This window comes from Ischnura elegans, chromosome 1 (genome assembly GCF_921293095.1).
Source record: "Ischnura elegans chromosome 1, ioIscEleg1.1, whole genome shotgun sequence".
NCBI lineage: Eukaryota > Metazoa > Arthropoda > Insecta > Odonata > Coenagrionidae > Ischnura > Ischnura elegans.
Window position 1 is genome coordinate 68999671 of NC_060246.1, and position 20097 is coordinate 69019767.

The following is a 20097-nucleotide window of genomic DNA, read 5'->3' on the forward strand; positions in this document are numbered from 1 at the left end:
TCAAGGAAACATCTCTTAATAATCACCTATTAATACTGCCTATGGTCGGAAAATTTCCTTCGTTTGATAAGGTATTAATAATCCTTATTTAAGCCAAGTGCTACCTGCTAGCATCCTGCATCGTATCAGTGCTCAAAGCTTCGCCCCAAGGTCACCTCACTTGCGGCAGCAGGAACCAGAACGACGTCACACGGAGTTTTCCCTGCATTCATACTTAGCCGTCACTTTTTCGCGCACTCGAAAATTTTCATTTTCATTTGGTCGCGAAAAATAGATATCGTCATTTAAAAATCTAAAAGCGTGAAATACCTACTCCAGGAGTAATAATCTTTCGATTTAGGCAATAAAAAATAATAGAAAACCACCCTATTAGAAACATTGGTGAACAAGCTCCTTTTGAAATTCAGAACGGAGGGGAAATTTCAAAATTAACCAAGCAGTGTTGACTGGTGATAGAATGCAATGTGAATGATACGGAAATTACAAAGCATTTTATGATAGGAAAAAATTTCTGTAACTTTAAGTAGAAATTAAATTTTATTCTTTGTCTGCAACAAGTTGCATATTGATGAAATGATTCCCTAGATATACTTTCAAGCCCCAACAAGAATCTGAAGTATAAGATAAAAGAAAAGGTCTTACCTGTCTGATGTCTACATGAAGACTTGTAGTGATGCCCAGGGAAAATTAAAACTGTGCTTCCACTCAATAAGTCGGTAAAGATTAGGCATGCACAATTGTTTTCTTCCCAAGTAACTTCAAACAGCGAACTTGATTATTTCCACTCAATAGGACAGAGAATATGAAGGGTGCACAATTCCAATAAACTTCAAACACTGTACTTCATTGCTTACACCAATTTCTTCAAAAAATCATTCTATAGAATACGAGAAAAATAAAATATGAGAAATACTTTATTTTTGCACACATCAAACTCAAACATCGCACATTATATTTTTGAGTCCACAGCAATAGTTTCTGGAACTAGCCAAAAATTATTGCTTAAGTGTCCACCTTAAACTACACTTCCAAGGAGGCACTTGAATAATGAACTGAATTTGGGTCATCGAAAAGATTTAAGAACGTGTGTTATGAAAGAGTAAAATTCTAAATCTGGCAATTCAACGCTAATCTCTGAACTGCCAGGTGCTCGAGGAACACCAGCACTTGATTGGAGACCACTACTTTCAGGTTGAGTTCTCTGCTTGGGAGTGGAAAACATGGGTGACGATTTATCTTGACTAGGAGAGGAAGGCTGAGTTTTTTCGGCACCAGACGAGAGTAATCTTCGGGCAACAAATGGCTTTGGTGGCCCCACTGGAGTTCTCTCCTTGCCAGGAGTTACACTTCCTGATCCTCTTGACTTCTCATGAACACACTTTTGGGCAGCATGAACATGCTCCAGCTAAACAAAAAAAAAATTCATGAATATTACTGTTTTAGTACCTTAAATGGGATCATACTTCTCATCTTCCACTGCATTAGAGTAATATATTGTAACATTAAATTGGAAAAATAAGGTACTGAACATCAAAGCAATCTATTCATGAATAAGCAAAGTCTAAGGGCCGTACTCCAGAACATTACCAAAGTCTAGAACAAGACCTCACTTTAGTCCAAAAGCTCACTCAGACTATACTCCACACTTGATTAATTGAATCCCCAAGTTCCCATATACCTGCCACCACCACCTCATGTTTTTAAAATGAAATATTTCTCATTAAAATACCTTCACATGTGATATTATACTCAAGTTCAATTTTTGATGAGAGCTATACAATGAACGAATAGAAAAAATACTTCCTCAATTTTACCACTATACAGTAGCAGAATAACTCTAGCTCAAGTGTGTTGAGTATTTAAGATTTTTTTATTTAAATACTATATCTCACTCAAACACAACTTGAGTTTGAGATCTGAACCAACAAGGTCGAGGGAGGACTCAAGATTGAGTCTGGTTCTGGGATATGCTCCTAAGTATTACTCAACCAAACCAGACACTACAAGCACATGCACACTAACAAATTTGCAGATTGACTTCATGTGCTTCAAAATATTGAACATGAAAGGGGATCAACTTTTTCTTCAGAAAATGCGTACAAAATACAATAAATGCTTACTATTTCTCTTGCCAGCTCTTGACGGAGATGTGATCTTTCCACACAGGTTAGATTTAAATTTGCAGCGATAACAGCTGCTTGACTGAGAAGGAATGAGATCAATAACTCGAAACCAAAGCATACCACATCATAATGGGCGAGGTCAGAAGATGACTTGGTCAACAATTTTTCTTGCTGCAAAAAATTTTAGGATTAAAATTAGTATTTTGGTGAGTTATGAGGTTAAGTCTAAAATTAATCACCACTCATTTTCTTGAGAAGTCGGTTTAAATATTGCCTTAAATCAATGTGTGTGTGGCAGAACTTTATAAGTAAGGCACATGAAATCCACTAAAATAAACCTTTCAGTATTTATTTGAGGTATTTAAATGATGTGATAATTTTCAAACACTTACTGGTTATAAAAATTGACTGTCATTCAGGTATTCACGTCATAAAGGCACTCACCTTTGATATTTCATCACAATATATAGATGCTGAAGATAATAAAGTCCCATATGTTAAATTGGGCACTGAAATTAGACTGTTACTGAAAGTCTTTTCACCAGTTAGATCAACAACTGGTTCCCAGCTAGAAAGATTATCTTCCGAATCAGTGAGCAAATATTCAAGGCTTGGAGTCATCCTCATTAATGTGTGTAAACAAAGGCTTTTGATCTCAAACAACCTACAAATAAAATTCATGAATAGATCAATGAACACAAACGACAAAAAATGTTTTACCCATAAGTCCACATCCATCTGTATACCTGTGTATAGTTTTTACTTGCTCAGTGGATAATTCTCGCTCAGAGGAATGTTTTACCTCTGCATCTGAATCATAGACCACCAATTCAGTGGTTTTCAGCCCTTTTGGGTCCTGCAGAGCAATTATACTTGCATGCAGGGTGACAATTAAACCTTTCTGAAAAAAAATCATCACATTTTTAAAATGGACTGAAGTTAGTCATAAATAGGGACATGCAAAAGTCGCAAATGCGATAACGCGACTTTTAACGCGAATTCCGGGATTTTCCCGCGAAATACGCGATTTCCGGGGTTTTCCCGCGAATACGCGAATTTCGAGTTAATTGCGATTTTCTCCAATTCATGGGCGATTTTCACTAACTCAGACGCGATTTTCACCATTTTTTCCTTCTGCTCATGCTCCTCCCACGAAATTTTTTTTCGAGGCGTACATTTAAGCCGTAATATTTTCCCTGCATTGGCCGCTTTTCGACGCGACGAATTTCCATGGGCCGCCGTTCACGGCACAGCACCGTGAGATGTCTCGTTTGAAAGTGGCCTGAATTTCAAGGAACCGTGCCGTGTACGGCGGCCGGCGAAAAGTCGCCGCGTTCGAAAGCAGCCTCAAGATAGCACGATGTGTATTTCACGCCATAAACGGCGCACCGCCGGGCTGGATTGAACCTTGCCTTGCTGACCGTCAACAACGCCGTGCCGTCAACTGCGCGATTCGACTCGCTTGAAGACATGCATTGAGACCAATGGTTATTTGAAAGCACAGTGCCGTGCCGTTGACGACGGCCGGAGCAAAGCAAAAGCCTGAAAGCGGCAAAAAGTGGCTGTGCGCCGTCTATTCCGTGAAATACACGCGGAGCAACATTGTGGCAGCTTTAAGCCAAAACGACTTATCGCCGGCCGCCGTTCCCGGCACAGCGCCGTAAAATTCAGGCCACTTTCCGACAAGGCGACTCTCTGGATTTCACGGCGCTGTGGCGGGAACGGCGGCCGGCGGCCGCGGAAATTAGTCGCGTCGGCGAGCGGCCAATGCCGTGAAAAAATTACGGCTTAAATATACGCCTCGAAAAACAATTTCATGCAGAGTAGAAGGAAAAAAATTATGAAATTCGCGTCTGAGTTGGTGAAAATCGCCCATGAATTGGAGAAAATTCATGATTTCCACAAAGAAACACACTCGAGGAAATAAGGAGACTTGTTTGTCCGGAGGATGTCTAAACCGCATTCTACTAAGTCGCCAAAATGCCATGGGAATCTGATGGTTGACTTAATAAAATTACTGGAGGGTTCAAACTATCCAAATACTCACATTCTATAAAGAGATAACCCTTTCGCTGCTAATGACGAAAATATGCGGCAGGACGTTTCTTGACCCGGGAGACGAAAGGCGAAATTTTTCGTCTGAGATTTTCCTACGCAGGCCTAATGCCGAAAATACGTTTCCTTGCTCTCCTCCTTTTATGACATTCGTGGGTTCGCAAAGTCTTAGTTTCGGGACCCAACACAGGCCAACACCATGGACTGGCAAAATCTGTAACTGCCGAAATCCGGAAGCATGAACCTAGACCCTCGTCTCTTATTATTATTACCCCTCTTTGCGGCAAGGGACCGCAATCATACAATTGTTCATTCAGTTAGTTTGCGAAATAAATACATGGTTCTTTCTCAAAAAATATAAACGAAGAATTGAATTCTTTGTCTTTTGGCAGAGTTTACAATTTTTAAACGAAATTCTACCATAAATATTAACTTATATCTCGATTTCAGTATAAAATCAACATGGAAATTGTTAATGCATTAAATTCGTTAATGCTGACGGTAGAGCTTCATTCAAAATTTTAAAATTCTCAGAATAAATCGAGGAATTCAATTGGAAGTCTGCAATTTATGTGCAAGCAACAATCATCCATATAGCTAATTCACATAAACAAAGCATGAGTTGACAGCGAACCAATGCCGCTGGTAGGGCTGTAAACCACGAAAGGAGGGAGACCAACTACCCTCAGAGTCCAAGATAATGCAAAATACCCACTAGGAAGGATCAGAAAAGGTTGGTGTTGAGAGTGTTTGATTATCTGCAAGACCTTTCTTAACAGATGTCCAACATAAATGCTCCATACAGAGGGGACCAAAGAGTCTCATGGAGCGCAGTCCCACATTCATGATAACGAGAGAACTCCACCACTTTGAAAGAGTTAAGGAAGTTAAAAAAGAGCCTCAAGAAAATTCATAAGAGTACTTTTTTAGATAAAACCACTTATTATTAAATCTGCAAAACATGAAAACCTCTAAAGCAGCTGCTGTAAAGTCAATTCCTATGCAGATGGCTGAAAAAGCATCAACCAAACTTAGTTCTCTTATGGTAGAAGACCTAAGCAGAAAAATAGGTATTTCAAAAGATCTCAGTTTTTGATCCCCAAGAAGTTCCGTCTACAGACATGAACCCTGACTTAAAAACAAAAAAATTCATGGCCCGGAATCAATGGAGACAGAGAATTTGATGTTGGGGTTGGGAGGATTACAGAAATTACTACAAAAGCAAAATTCCCGGGGTTCAGTGGATGTAATTAAAGCAATCCAGGAGCTAAAATGTCTGAGACATCGTTTGCATCTAAGTGCCTATAAGCAATTTGGATCCCTTCTGCAAACATGGACTGAGAAAGATTTCTTTCCTGCTATAGCACTGTGTTAACAGATAAGAGAACAAATGTAAAAGATGACAACTTGATCACAATAGCAATATTTCATTTGAAATTACAGACATTTAAAAGTAATTTCTCTCTATGTAAGCTAGATATATGTATACGCGAAGGATAAATATGTAAAATAGGTTAATTCAGTCAATACTCCATGTATATTATTGCTTTAATTATTCCCGATCAATAATATCCTAAATTTAGGGCAATGGGTGGGCCACTGGAAGGATGGCTCTCAATCAACATAAATTATTTTGCCATTAAAATAACACCGATTTCAGGGCAAAATAACATCGCTTTTGTAGAAAAATAACACCACTTTTGGCTATAAAATAACCCCACCTTTTGCATGTCCCTAGTCATAAAATTAATATTAATAAGATATCATCAACTTACGATTAAACTTTTCAATGTTTGCTTCTCTGTGAGATGAATATGATAAAATTTTGCTAATTCATTTAGCAAACATAATGTTTCATAAACTGTATCCAAAGTTTCTTCATACTGATTAAAACGCAGCATGCCCAGAGAACTCATAAGATGATTGTGATTGAAAAGAATGAAATCAAAGGCAGAATTCATAAATGTATTTTGGTGAACATGCAAAAACCATGCACAAAGCTTAATCCCAAGGTTGTAAATCTTGCTCCATTGACTTTTATCTTCTTGAGCCTGTAATGAATGAATATATGCGATGAGGATCAATGAATTAAAATTTAAGGGGTTCTAGATTTGTTCAGGGTAAAGATAAATATGCACTTTATACACTGCTTTTAGTATGCATGAATACTCACATTTTCCTTGCAAGTCATTAATGGTAACCACAGATAAGACCCAATGTTTTGCATCACCAATGACTTTCCCACAGGAGTATCAACAAGAAAGCAAAAAAGGTGGAAAACACTACTGACAAATTTGTAATTTGATTGAGTCTGAAAAAAGATAATTATATAAATGTTAGGAACAATTAAAAATTTTCCCGAAATCAAATTTTACCATGAACACGTACAATTCAGATATTCTATTTGAAAATTTATAAATAAAATTTCAACGGCCATCTAGCTACGCCTCACACCATTGTTTGTTCCAAGAACATGAGAAATTTCAACAAATTGACCATTACTGTGCCTTCATAGGCATGCAGAGCACTTAGTTTTTCATGAACCTGCAAAAATTATCAATCACCACCTCTACATGAAAATATGTAAAATAACCTCTTAATCATTGCCAAGTTTGCCAGGCTTCTGAAAGAGGCTTTTGCCATACATACACATAGTACACAGGTGCAGAAAAAGGCCAACAGTGTACAGCATGGATTTCAGCAATAGATAGCAATACACATTAAAGTTTAAGTTGAATCAACTTACAAAAGATCGTCCATGTATTACTTCAAAAACTAAATAAAACTACAGTTATGAAAATAATTAAATAACCCCAAGTTCTTCAACCGGGGGAGCTTACAACCCTAGCAGAACTTAATAAATTTCTCCTGTGTTAGAACATTAATTTACAGGCATACATACCTGTAAGCAATAAGATGTAGAAATGAGTAGCTGATTGTCAATTTTTGTGCTTTTAAACACTCCAACCCAATTGTTGTTACTCTTGACTATTTTCAATAATTTGTGAAGCAATGTGACAGAGGCTGCTGCACTGTGAGATGTCCTGGAAACCTTTCCATCTGCTGCCTCTTTCAGAACACTCAGTGATTCCACACTAATAGCATTTGAAATTGCCAGAATTAAAGATTCCAAGGAAGCTTCATCTGAAATATTGAGAGGACATTGGAGTTTCGATCTCTTCCACAAGATCCATTTTGTAGAGGCAAACACAAATTCACCCTCACACACCTTTCACAATTTCTTCCGACAAAAAATCCAATGAAATCATGGCAGTGGCCAAAACAGCATCTTGTGCACGAGGGTGCAGTTGTTCATATGCTGTGGATACTCGATAAAGTAAGTTACTGAGGTCCTCAACAGCAGTACGTTTAGAACAAAAACATTTCCTGAAACACATCAAAAGAAGAAATTATTAAGCACATTACTCACTGATATTATGAAAATAAAATGATAGTAAGAAATCAATTCTCAACTTACTCCTTGAAAGTTTTTAAAATGAGTAAATAAAACTCTGACAGCAGCACAATTGCTTTCATATCACTCATCTGATCTAGGAGAGTGAATAATGTGCCCACAATCACTTGATAGGTGCTCTCAATCTGCTGCTTACTCAAAGAAAATGACTGATTAAGCACAATGGTAATGAAATTTTTCCAGGATGTAAGTATAGTGATTTCATTGGACACCTCAGATGCCTTCCTGCCTTGAGTAATTTCTTTGTCCAATGAAGATACGATGAACTAAGGAGGGATAAAAGGGTGCTAAGTTACAATAATTCATTTACTTACTACTAAACAATAGATTAAACAGGTAGTATATTAGAAGGTAAAAATTATTAAATTTTAGAAGTACAATACCTTGGACCAATCCAGAAAATGTGATTCTTCCTCGGAGAAAAATTTTTTTAGAAGGCCTTCAAGATTTTTCGAAATAAGAGCACCTTTCATGAATAGCTCAAGGCTCAGAATGTTGAATATCAGTGCACAGGCCCTTGAATTCGAACTGCAATAAAATCAAATGACACAGAAAGAAGGGATAGTGATTCCCATAAATATTGCTCAATGGCAAATACCTACATTGAAATATTCAACCAATTTTTAACAAATATAATTTAAGACAAAGACATATCACCAATCATAGAACAGGTCTACCAATCATTCATCCCAATATTTAATCTGGAGCACATTATTCAAAACTTGATTTTTTTCTGTTTGTATGTACTTGAAAATTAAACTCTAAAACTAACCAAGGCGGCAAAAATAGAGGCAGCAGTAGGTCATTCCAAAAGTCATCTTTACTCCCCAAATATGTAATTATGGTCTCCTTCTGGGCTATCCATAAAGCATGAATTAAGTCAATAGATGAGTTATAAAGAGGACCTTTAAGGCGTTGCTCATCCTAAAATATAAATGAAACATAACGGTTTAAAATTTCCAATCTTCAATGAAAAACCGATGCACAACTCCAAACAACAACATTTATGTAGATTCATTGACCCAAATCATTGCCAAACCTTTTGAGTAGCTTTGAGGATTGAACACACAAAATTAAGGCAACCTCCTTGAGGCCCACTCTTCTTCTCTTCATCTGTCCTATATCTCTTGAAACTAGAGGTATGTTGGATGTTTACAAAAACCTCAGTCAAACCAGGCTGTTTTTCAATGCAAGCAGTGATAAACTCTAAGATAGCAACTTTCAAGTCCACAACCTCCACCTTCGATTCCAATCTTCTCAAGAAGGTATCCCGAACGACATCCCCTTCCATTCCAAAGCAAGCAAGCAAAGAAACAGGGAATTCCTGAAATTTAAAATCGTTGAATTGGCAGACTATCATCAAAATCTCCTTTCCCAATCACAAATAAAAGTCACATCACAGAATAAATATGAAAAATATTTATACATAACTCCACGGTCATATATTATATGAACCATCTTTATAAGTAACAAGATTTCTCATGACCAGTGGATGGCATGCTATCGTTGAACCGCCATGGAATGCCCCATAGTTAAATTTTCTCGCATTCCTTCAGGAGTTCTTACATTATAATTATCACATAGCTGGATTCGTGAATCATTTCGCCGCTGGCAGAAAATGGGATGACCTAGTTCAACTTTCCAATGCCAGTGGCGTTGTGTCCCGCCACATTCAACTTCTTCCCGAAAATAGTTCTCATTATGTATCTCTCTCTTGTATTTTATAAATACAAATGCACAAAAGGAAGCCAAAAGACAGCTTATAAGGGCTGATATGCACGATTAATTGTTTTAGTAGGCAAATAATTTTTTTTAGTCTGCAACGTCGTGATGCACATGGCGGGAAAACGAAAAAAACACGGCGTAAATACAGGGTTCTATTCACGTTGCAGAGATAGGAAATATGATGGGACCCAGAAAAAAACTTGCAATTTGCGGGAAAACATAAAATCCGATAACGAAAATACGGGGTTCTACTGTAATTCGTAATAACAAGAGTCCACTGTAGAATATGGCACAAACCAGACCATAAATTAATGCTCTGACAAGGACAATCATGAAAAAAGTGAGCACTCCTAGCATATTAACATGGTAATATGAGACAGAAAAAGATGTTAAGAGTTATTTACTAAAGTAAAAATGTGATTGGGTAAAAAAAAATTCAATACACCTAGGATTTCAAAGTCCTATGGTGAAGCCGAATGTACTGGCATATTGATTCAAATAAGTATTGAGAGGGCAAAATGTAATTTTCTACTAATTTTTTTGGTTAATCACCTTGGTTCTGAAAATTTCATATATGCACATTTCTTGAATTGTGTAATGTGTTTAACCTTTGTCACTTAAACAAGGGATAACTGTCAACAAAAAAAAACATTTGTTTTAAATATAATTAGTGAAACATGTTACATCATAATTACCTTAGCAAATCTTTTCAAAAGTTTCACCGCCAATGTTGGCAAGGTTGGATTGAATCTATGGTATATGTAATAGGCTACCACCAGAACTAATTTTAAACCATTGTTCCAAGAAGGGGGTCCATATATTTCCAATTCTATCAATGAATGGTCCTTCTTGTCCTGTGTGGAAAAAAATAAATTCACCAAGAAAAAATTAAATGTGCGTACTTGAAAAATCATTAAAAGTAAACTAGAATACTTCCCAAACAATACAAAAAACCGTGCCATAAGAAAAGGATTTCTCCAGGGCTCCTAGGTTTCAATGCATGCGATTTGTTGATGATGACATTTTGTCGTATTCCAACCAGCAAAAACCTCATCAACCTAAGGACAATGGTTGGAATAACGGTAAAACTGTCGCCACCAACTTATCCCACGCAGTGAAACACAGAAGCCATGGAGACAACTGCAAATCAATGCCACGGAAAACTATGAGTCAACCATAAGTGAAGTATTTATCCTCAAAGGAATGGCCATATACACTAGGAAGAAGCAATAGACGAACAATTTTTTTTTTCTTTTAAGGAATCAAACACTAGGAAATGGAGCAAAAAACACCTGCAGTAGTTACAATATTAAAGGCTTTAGGTAAAATGTCAATTTTAGCACATGAGCACAATGTAATGAAATAGAAATCCAAGGACAGTTGCCAAAGATTTAATCTAGACACATGGAGTATTGGAATATGTACAAATGTTGAAAAAAGTGACCAGTTCCATGATTGCTACCATTGGAGACAATTCTATTGGCTCTAAGGGTAACTACAATGTACCCGGTTTCAGTCAGTAAAATTACATCAATAAATTTATGGAATTAACACAATCCATAACTCAAAAGACAAAAGGGTGCGTGCATTTCTCAACTTTTTACATTTAAACTTATACACAATTTGTAGTTTTGCTTATACCTTGTAGGCAGCTTTCACATGACTTTAATCCAAAATTCAAACTTTCAGATTCAAAGGCAATCACAGCAAATTTTAGAATTTCACCCAGAAAATTGATGACGTCTTGAGATAATTAGAAGCAAGGCTTACCTATCATAAAGCATCAAAGTTACAGTAAAATTCTACGGCTATAACTAATCCAAATAAACAGATTTATGTAAATTCCTGAGTGTTTAATCTGTTTGCTTTTGCAAAGTAATAAATGACATATTACAGCACACAGTGCATGGAAGTTTTTTTTTAACATTTTAATACCATTTTTATAGATGATGCTAAAAGTGATGTCTAGCACAATTTGTGTAATTTTGAGTAACTTATTTTCGAACACTTTGCATTTCCACTACTAAGAATGCTCCATTTGTGCTACAGCCGTAAATCTTGATGCCCTTGCCCATAATTACAACCCAAAGGCACATCCCAATGCCAGTGCTATAGCCTGTGTAAGTATTTACATTTATGAAGCAATTTGGGCCAAAGCACAAAGTTTAAAACAATAGTTCTGTACATACGGGACAACATATTTTTGGCTACTCAGGAAGATAGAACTCAATACAATTGCTTGCTTATGTACATTTCGACTTTTGCATGCAATTTGAGCAACACATATAAAAGAATTTTGGTTCAAATATCAGTACAGCACACTCTCGATTATCCTAATGGCTAATGATGGGGAGAGACGGCACGAATAATAGGAAAACACGGATAACCCAAACTTTCACTTTAATGTCTTACAATGTTCATAATTTACCTAAAACAAACAATATATTATTATTTACACAGTTATTCTGTTATTTTAGAGTGCTTTCCGGACTCATTGAGAGCTTTCATAGCCAGTTCACCATCTTTTTAGATGCGATAACATGGTTGTACTCTTATTATTAATGCTCCATGTAAGGCCTGGTTTCGGAAACCACACATCGGTGGCTGTGTGATCACGGATACAGAAATGTGGTTCGCACGAATGCTTCAAAACCACTGCTCGACTCCGGAAACTACACTGGCAGGCACCACGCCACGTAGTCACGTCTCGCACAACTTGCCCGGGTTGCAACTACTACGGGATGTGTATCTGTGATCAAGGAGCACGGTTGCACACTGCAAGGCTTAGAAAACAGGAACGCAGTGCTCCTGTGATTGCAGCTAGTGCATGATCACTTCCGTTTTACGAAGGGGATTCTAACGGAAATAATAAGCCCGGTGTATCCTAGCATTAATGCAGTGATTCCAATGATTTTTCATCCGATTATATTTTTTTTATAAAGATAACGGAAAAAATTGAGCAAGAGTGAAAATCATGCACGGATAATGCATTGCAGTTGGCAATCCACAACCCAGATAAACCACAGCCGGATAATCAGGAGTCTGCCATACATACGTACTACTACCATGTATATTTCTATGTGCCAGGCCTGTATCAGCTAGTGAAATGACATCTGCAAGAGCATGTAAACCCCAGCCCAAAAGAAAGTAATGAACCTCCAAACACTAACCTGAACAGCAGCTTTCAACATGAAAACTCTATTGAGAACTGAAAGGGATAACTGTACCATGTTGATAAATTCCACACCTTGACCACTAATCCAACTAGTCTGTTGTTCCATTAGTGACTGAATAAACTGATCACCTGCAATAATAATGTTAAAGAGTATTACAAAACCAAGATAAGGCAAATACCAAGATAATGCAAAATTTATATCAAGGCTTATTCAAGAGAGAGAAGGCTGATCCACCAAAACTTTTTGTTGGGACCATCAACCTCTCTTTTCATCACATTGTAGCAAAATGCAACAACCAAAATTCTAAGCGGAATATCTCATGAGACAAGAAATAATACAAGCATATAATTAGCACAAATAATACAATATTATCGGGAGTAAAAAATGGTTCTTGTTTATCAAAAGTAGATGAACATTAAAGCCTACCTCAAACAAATATATATATTGCAAGTGTTTCTCTGACTTGTACAGTTTAGCTAAAATCAAGAATGTAACATGGCCAGCAACGACTATCAAACTTGGCACGTTTCATCTTACTATGGTTATCAAACCTGGAAGTCACCTAACAGTGCAGCATGTCATAATGTATTTATTGATTCTGTAACAGTACATCTCTTAACCTTTAAATGGCTAGGGTGCCTGTTCAAGTATAGGAAAAAAAGCTCCACTCAATGCATGGTGTGCCCTTATGGGCATTAGAAATTTAAAGGGCTAGAGTTATCCTGCAGTAAAGGGCAACTAATGGGTATTTAAATATGGTGGCTAAAGATTTATCTTGGAGCTAAGGGTGCAGAAAATGTTGCATTTATACTTCAGTCATGGAATGAGTGAAAACAGTAGAGATGCATGTGATGCAACACAAGGTAATACACCATAGGGTATTATTACATTAAAATAGTTAGAGTGTTCCCATAAAACAACTAAAAATACCAGATGTGAAATATACATACAAAAATCTTGAAAATTTCCAAAGTCAAAAAAATGGATTAAAATAAATAATATCAAATGGCAAAAAAGGGTTAATTGTAAACCCTAACAATGGAGCAAACATAATGAACAGGAAACAAAGGATAAAGTAATAACTTAATTACCTGTAGCAACAATCCTTAGTAGAGTCAATCCAGAGTCACAGTTAAGGAGACTGTATACACACATTTTCCTCACAGTATTCATTAGATTATTCTCACTTTCCAAGCTAGCCAAATCAACAGTCAAAATTTTATGGAAAATCAGAAGACACTTTCGTCCAATGAAGTTGCTGTCCAAAGGGTTTTGATAGTGCCATGATAGATAACATGGGAATACCTCTCTAATTACAAATATTAGTCCTCCAAATAATATCGTTGGATCCATTTCTGAATGCTAACAAATGAGAAAAAGATACATCTTATATTGGTTAGGTAAAATGCAAACAAGCACAAGGTTTTACAGCGATTCCTTTCATTCAATTTTAAGAACTAGAAATAAATAAGAATAAGTTCAGCAAGTAGGAGTTTAAGGACAGACCAAACTCAAGATAATGAAAGCCACCAATCAATACTTACTTAACACAATAGCACAAAAGTAGCATTTATAACAAAGGAAAGTGAGAATATGGACAGTTTAATTTCAAAAAAATAATTATTATGCAACAAGAAGAAAGGCAATATGTAATCATGTGACTACCCTCTCAGATGCAAAGTAAAAAGAATTCTAGGATACCTATAAATACAATAGATAACAATAATATGTAATGCAACACAGGTGTTTCAAAAAATATACGTACACAGAAGTGAAATGATTTATGCTTTGATATCAATCCTTGTGGCTTAATTGCCCCAGTGATTCAGTCAGGCTGATGGGAAGAAGCACAGAATTTTCCTAAATAGCAAACTATCTGAGTTAAGTTAAAAGATGTGTTCAAATGATTGTGATACAGACAACATGGAACTGTTACTTATACAGTGAATGCATATTTTTTTTTATTACAACTATGAGTACAACTACTGTTGAAATAAACTATTTTAAATGGCTCTTTGCAAAAAATCTGTCCCTCTACCGATGGTTAAGTCTCAGGGGCTAAGATCAAAAGGAGGTTATAAAGATGTACGTCCTAAGGCAATAAATATCCACACAGGAAACCATGACCCTGATAATAATATGCAAGACTAATCCTATTTCCATAGATAAAATAGATATTTACCTCCACTATGTTTTCAAGAAATTGAAGATAGGCTTTCAGCAAATCAAAATGCCCAGTTACACACTCTTCCCGAGCAAGCTGAAAGCCTAGAATTCCAACATCAAAAGAATCTCCATTGATGTAACTAATAAAGTCCAGTTTTACATTCTTCACATGAGGTAAGAATCCAGTTTTTTTTAGCTTCATGCTTACATCCTCAAAATAAGTAAGGATCAGTGTGGCAAAAATGTCCATGCAGCATGCAAGGACAGAAACTGGACCATTAGGCACCTGAGAAAATCTGTAAAATTTAACTCTCAATAAAGTCTCACAAAACAAAACTACAGACAAAAATTGTTCTCTATAATACTTACTTGTCAACTAGATAGAATACCAATTCAACTGTACTATCCATATCCTCATCAAGAATATATTCTGCTTCCAATATTTTGTTGAGAAACTTTAATGTTGCAACACCCCTCTCCACCGTTGAAGGCTCAACATTGGTGGAGCCCAATGAAACCTAAAAGTTTAATGAGGTAGAATATATAATGCTAATAGCCATAGAGATAATGTTGTCTCACTCTCATAAACAATAATATATTAAGATAATAGCAAAGATCATCCAACGAATGAACAAGAAACTGCTATGCATTATGTACAGCTCCCCATGGGTGGGTGAAGGCATTTCACATTGTTTACAGTCCACTAATAAAGTACCTTGCCAATTCCGCCAACAACAGCTGACATAATTCCAGAAATTAATTTTTTTAATGTTTAGTCACTTACTTGATTTAGCAATTCTTTCAGCGTATTGTAGAGAACATCCCAAATGCTGTAGCTGCATTCCCAATGGATTGTAGGAGGAGGACCTTTTAAAGCATATCCCTTAGTTCCAGCAAGAAGTATTATCCTACAGTGTTTAAGGGGTTGCCTATTTTGATTAAGAGCCCAAATAGCAGTGTCTTCATCAGCTCCAAGGTAAGTGGCCACAGAATTATCCAGGGGTTCAGCAAAGAGCCGCAGAAGTTTTAAATCTGATAAAACCTGAGGAAAAATGTAATTTTAAAGGACCATAAATTTATTGTCAAACATTATTTGTGCTATAAATACTCACAGGAATACTAACAAGCATTATATGTAACTTGTAAATTATGTGAATAATATAATTTAAGGTAGAGATGCTAGTGGAATAAATCTCAATACAGTCAGATCCAGATTAAATGTCTTCACATTTAACGTTCATTTTTTGAGGTCCCAATTCATGACCAATTTAAAAAATTACCCTTATTTAGCGTTTCCATAGCCAAAAACAAATCCACTTAAATAGGTCAATAGGACATTTCCACACTTGATAAAAAATCAAGACTGCCAATTAACCATTCGCATAGTTATTTTCACTCACCCTTTTGCAACTGCTGGGACTGCTGGAAACTAGACCTTGGGCCATTTTCACAAGTGGCCCAAACTGCAATGGAAACATTTCTCTGGCAAGGCAGTAGAGAGCACCAACGCCTTCCTCCATCCCATCCTCCCAAAAACAATTAGCCATTTTTGAATTGCTCAAAAGCAAAGCCACCAGGCTGAGAACATCTGAAGTGTTACCCAAATTATCTTTGTCAAACGTGTTCACCAAAAGAGAAATGAGTTGATAAACAGTGGAAAATGCTATTGTTGAAAATACAGTATCTTCCTGAAAAAAATTAATGAAAATATTTAAACTACAAATAACATCTATTTTATAGTTCCCGGAAGAATCTAATAAATCTCAACTTTTCTGAACTAGTACTTTTCGCAGCCCCTCAGAACACTCCTCCTAGTAACAGATTTGAGCAAAGGAAATTTTTCAGCAAATACCCAATCGCAATCAATAGGTACCTTTAGTTTTCTTTGATGAAGGAAACTATCCTATTAAATCACATACATTAAAATAAGAACATACTTCCTTTCCCAAATTTTATTTCAATGGAAGGCACAACCTTGCATTAAATATTTATCCCAAAAATTATAAACGAAGTAAAATTGAAAATAAAAATTGAAGACATTCTGAAGTATTTCATTTCTAATAAAAAAATTTCACAAAACAAAGCCTTACCTTAAATAATGTATGGTTTAACATCTTCTCCAAGTAGCTGAACACTCGTAGCTGAAGAGCTTGCTCCCCCAGTTTCTGATACCTAGTATTTTGTACTTCATTAGGATTTAAATATACAACAAGCATCCACCCAAGAAAGAGTGGGGCATACTGCTCGGAAACTCTTAGCTGACAAATAATTTCATCAATTTGCTTGAGAACAGCTTCATCTTTCCAAAATGTCAGTCCAGGACTCCTAAAAATATGATGATACCCTCAAATTCTAAATGCAGCCCTTTAAAATACAGAGGTAATGATCATTGAAGAATAATGAATAATTATTTACTTACTCAGGGTTCTTCAGTATGCTACTGAAATCCATTGCACCAAGTAACAAAATGTTAATGGAGTAGCTTATCATTCTAGCAGTTTCCAGGTGCATTTCATCCGTAGGAGTAATATTGGCAATATCATATCCAAAGGAATGGCTCTACAAAATTGCAGAGAAAATTAAAACCCAAATTAACTGCTGACTTCATTCAGAGTCAAGAAGTAAGATCAAGAATCATACGCGAACATGTACCTCCAATCACACATCACAGTGAATAAGAGCTAAAATAACTTATTATTGCAGTGGTATATTATTTTGCAACAGTAGAAGCTCATCAGACTAAAAAGGAGCCCAATACCCAATCAAATTATACCCTTAGTGAACCTCATGACAAGATGGAATAATACAAAAAATTTATGCCATAATAATGATTCTCACATTGTAACCTAATTTTATTCCCATTTTCTACATGAGGTGACATTTTCAGACATAAAATTTACTTTTTGGACCCAGGTTTTGCCACAGCACAGGATCATCACCAAATGCTCCATAACTATGACAATATTTCGAACTAGCAAATTAATTTCTTGTGAAGCTTAAGGAAATACTGAGCAAAGGAATATGTATTTCACTTTAAATTCAACTATGCCACTCTCACCTTCAATCAATGACTCATGCCTTATATTTCTAGAGCAGTACTGAATAGTGGTAGAGTTATATTCAATTGCTATAGCAGCTATTGCAACAAAATATTTCACCATAGTGCTGATTTGAAATTCACCAGCAATATATTTTTTCTCTTAATACTATTACATTTATTGCCTTAAATTTTCAGAAACCATTATCATCACTACGAACTTACCTGAAAAATCTTAAGCAGAGACAAGAAGTCATTGCATGACAATCCATAGCTATTCATACAAATAGCTAATATTTGAGTAAGCTCCAACTGCTCTCTTAGATTGGAATACACCCAACGTTTGACGACATTACCAGTTACGAAGTTTCCATGCTGGCCTTTCGAAGGAGGAACCTCATTGATTACACTTACTAGCTGAGAAATGAGAGATTTCTTCACCTCATTTTTATCAAAACTACTCAAAAACGCCTCATAATTTTCCTGGAACCAAACATTCCGTTTTTCATTATATGATAAAGACGGTTAGAGGTGCCCATCAAGGCATGGAACCAATATCGAATATAAAATGGAATACAAACATGATACGGGTGGTCAGCATCATTCCAATAGCTAACAATTAACTTGATGCACTGTAGAAGGAAGACTCTTTCACTACGGTAAAACAGCCAAATATCAATGAGTAGCTGGGACTTCTTTTTCTCGTTCGACGTGAATTTTAAAAGATCATCTTCTGAACCACGAAATTCTTCGGTCAAGTAGTAGCAAAACAAGTCCCACGCTTGCAATGCATCGAGGTTCTGTGAAAAGTAAGTAATTAGCCCTTATAAATTTCAATTTCACGCTACAAAAGGATAGTTTCACATACACATAAATAAATTCATAATATTATTGACATGTCATACTTGACACATCCAGAAATGTAACCAAGAAACATTACCCAACATATACCGGCGATTTTTCAATTAGATTAAATTCAATTTTACGACTTATTGTTACCAACTACACCATAATTTCATTCAAAGTAAATAAAAATAAAGAGAATTAGAACTTACCATCATTTTGCTGAGTGTTAAGACCAAATCAAAAATTGACTGCCCTGTGTGTTTCTTGAGTTCGGCTTCAGATTGTGTGGACGGGGTTTTATAATGGTTGATTCCATTAAATAAATGTTTTCTTGATTTTTCCAGGGTTAAACTCACCAGCTCACCCGATAGCGGGAAATTTGTGCCAGAGATGAGGGTCCATAGCTTTTTATTATGCCTGCATTCAACAAGAGTGGGAAACAGCAAGTTTACATTCGGTTAATCAACAAAAAATCATCTTGATGGGCTATTACTTCATCTTATTCACACATGAAGGAACTTACTCAATATCCCCCTTTAACTCCATGTCAACTGTGTTTATATATTCCAAAAAATTCACAATAACAATCACATTTTACGCATCCCTGTCAATTTTCCACTACCAATTCAACACGCGCGTTCGCGAAACAATCGAACGCCGAAATTTGTTTCCCGCTTTCAAATTTAACCTTAAACTAACCCTGGCTAGTGTCATGTGTAAAGACCCGTTTACACATGTGTAAAGACCCGTTTACACGATACATTAACTCGTACGAGTTAGTGTACGTTTGCGTGAATGATTTTTGTGGACCGGAACGGAACATGTACGAATGCATGAACCAAATTAGAACAGGTTCTATTTTCTGTGCATGCATTCGCACAAGTTGGGTGGTTACACGGTGCATTTTGGGCGTTCATACATTTAGACATTAACCCGTACGTGTTAATGTACCGTGTAAACAGGGCTAAAGGGTTGACTACATTTCAGTTTTCAGGAGTCAATATGTTGATTCCAATGACTGGTAGCATCGGCAAAGAACAAATGGCGACATGCCAAATGAGAGGAACGTAAAAGGACTTATAAATGTAATGAGATATTACTGAAAATTTTTAAGATTATTAACAGTTGCCATTCTACTGACAGCAGTAATCGGGAGGCTCTCGGTATGTGCACAATAATATGATTTATTCTTTAACCTATTCCTTCCCTGCTAGCTGCACCAAAATAAATAAAACCCTTTATTTCATGAATGATTATTTTTTAAATTATGTACACATCACATTTTCTTATAAAATTAAGATATTTCAAAATGATATTTTCCAAGATACCATTAAAAATAATAACATTTAATGTGATGCATAAAAGTTTCAGAACCTAATAACTTCCCATTGGGTCCTGTATTTTCAACCTACCCTCGACCAATGATTCCCTATGATCTAATTGACAAGCCTCTCCCAAAAAAATTTGCAAATCAATATGTTATCCTTCTATAGA

At 36.1% G+C, this 20097-nt stretch overlaps 1 protein-coding gene across 1 annotated transcript; it reads right to left on the minus strand.

The window, feature by feature from the left end:
• Window positions 1-897: 897 nt before the first annotated feature.
• Window positions 898-19250, minus strand: LOC124162837 (nucleoporin Nup188). Its single transcript, XM_046539510.1, has 25 exons — window positions 19127-19250; window positions 18813-19020; window positions 18339-18557; window positions 17983-18240; window positions 17140-17279; window positions 16811-17045; window positions 16121-16408; window positions 15505-15762; window positions 15090-15238; window positions 14737-15016; window positions 13646-13916; window positions 12549-12682; window positions 10074-10232; window positions 8693-8977; window positions 8426-8577; window positions 8037-8181; window positions 7657-7919; window positions 7408-7565; window positions 7081-7322; window positions 6352-6489; window positions 5954-6229; window positions 2870-3024; window positions 2568-2787; window positions 2121-2294; window positions 898-1405 (listed from the first exon to the last, which is right to left on the minus strand). Exons 1-25 carry the CDS (start codon window positions 19147-19149, stop codon window positions 1064-1066), a joined length of 5172 nt encoding a protein of 1723 aa, XP_046395466.1. The 5' UTR covers window positions 19150-19250; the 3' UTR covers window positions 898-1063.
• Between the last annotated feature and the right edge of the window lie 847 nt (window positions 19251-20097).

Coding starts and splice junctions, on each gene's coding strand:
- LOC124162837 (XM_046539510.1), bottom strand. CDS start 19,149: ATGGAGTTAAAGGGGGATATTGA. Junction 17,280..17,982: donor CTCTGCTTAAGATTTTTCAG/GTAAGTTCGTAG, acceptor GCAATTTTGTAG/AGCCATTCCTTTGGATATGA. Junction 16,409..16,810: donor TAAACCATACATTATTTAAG/GTAAGGCTTTGT, acceptor AATTTTTTTCAG/GAAGATACTGTATTTTCAAC.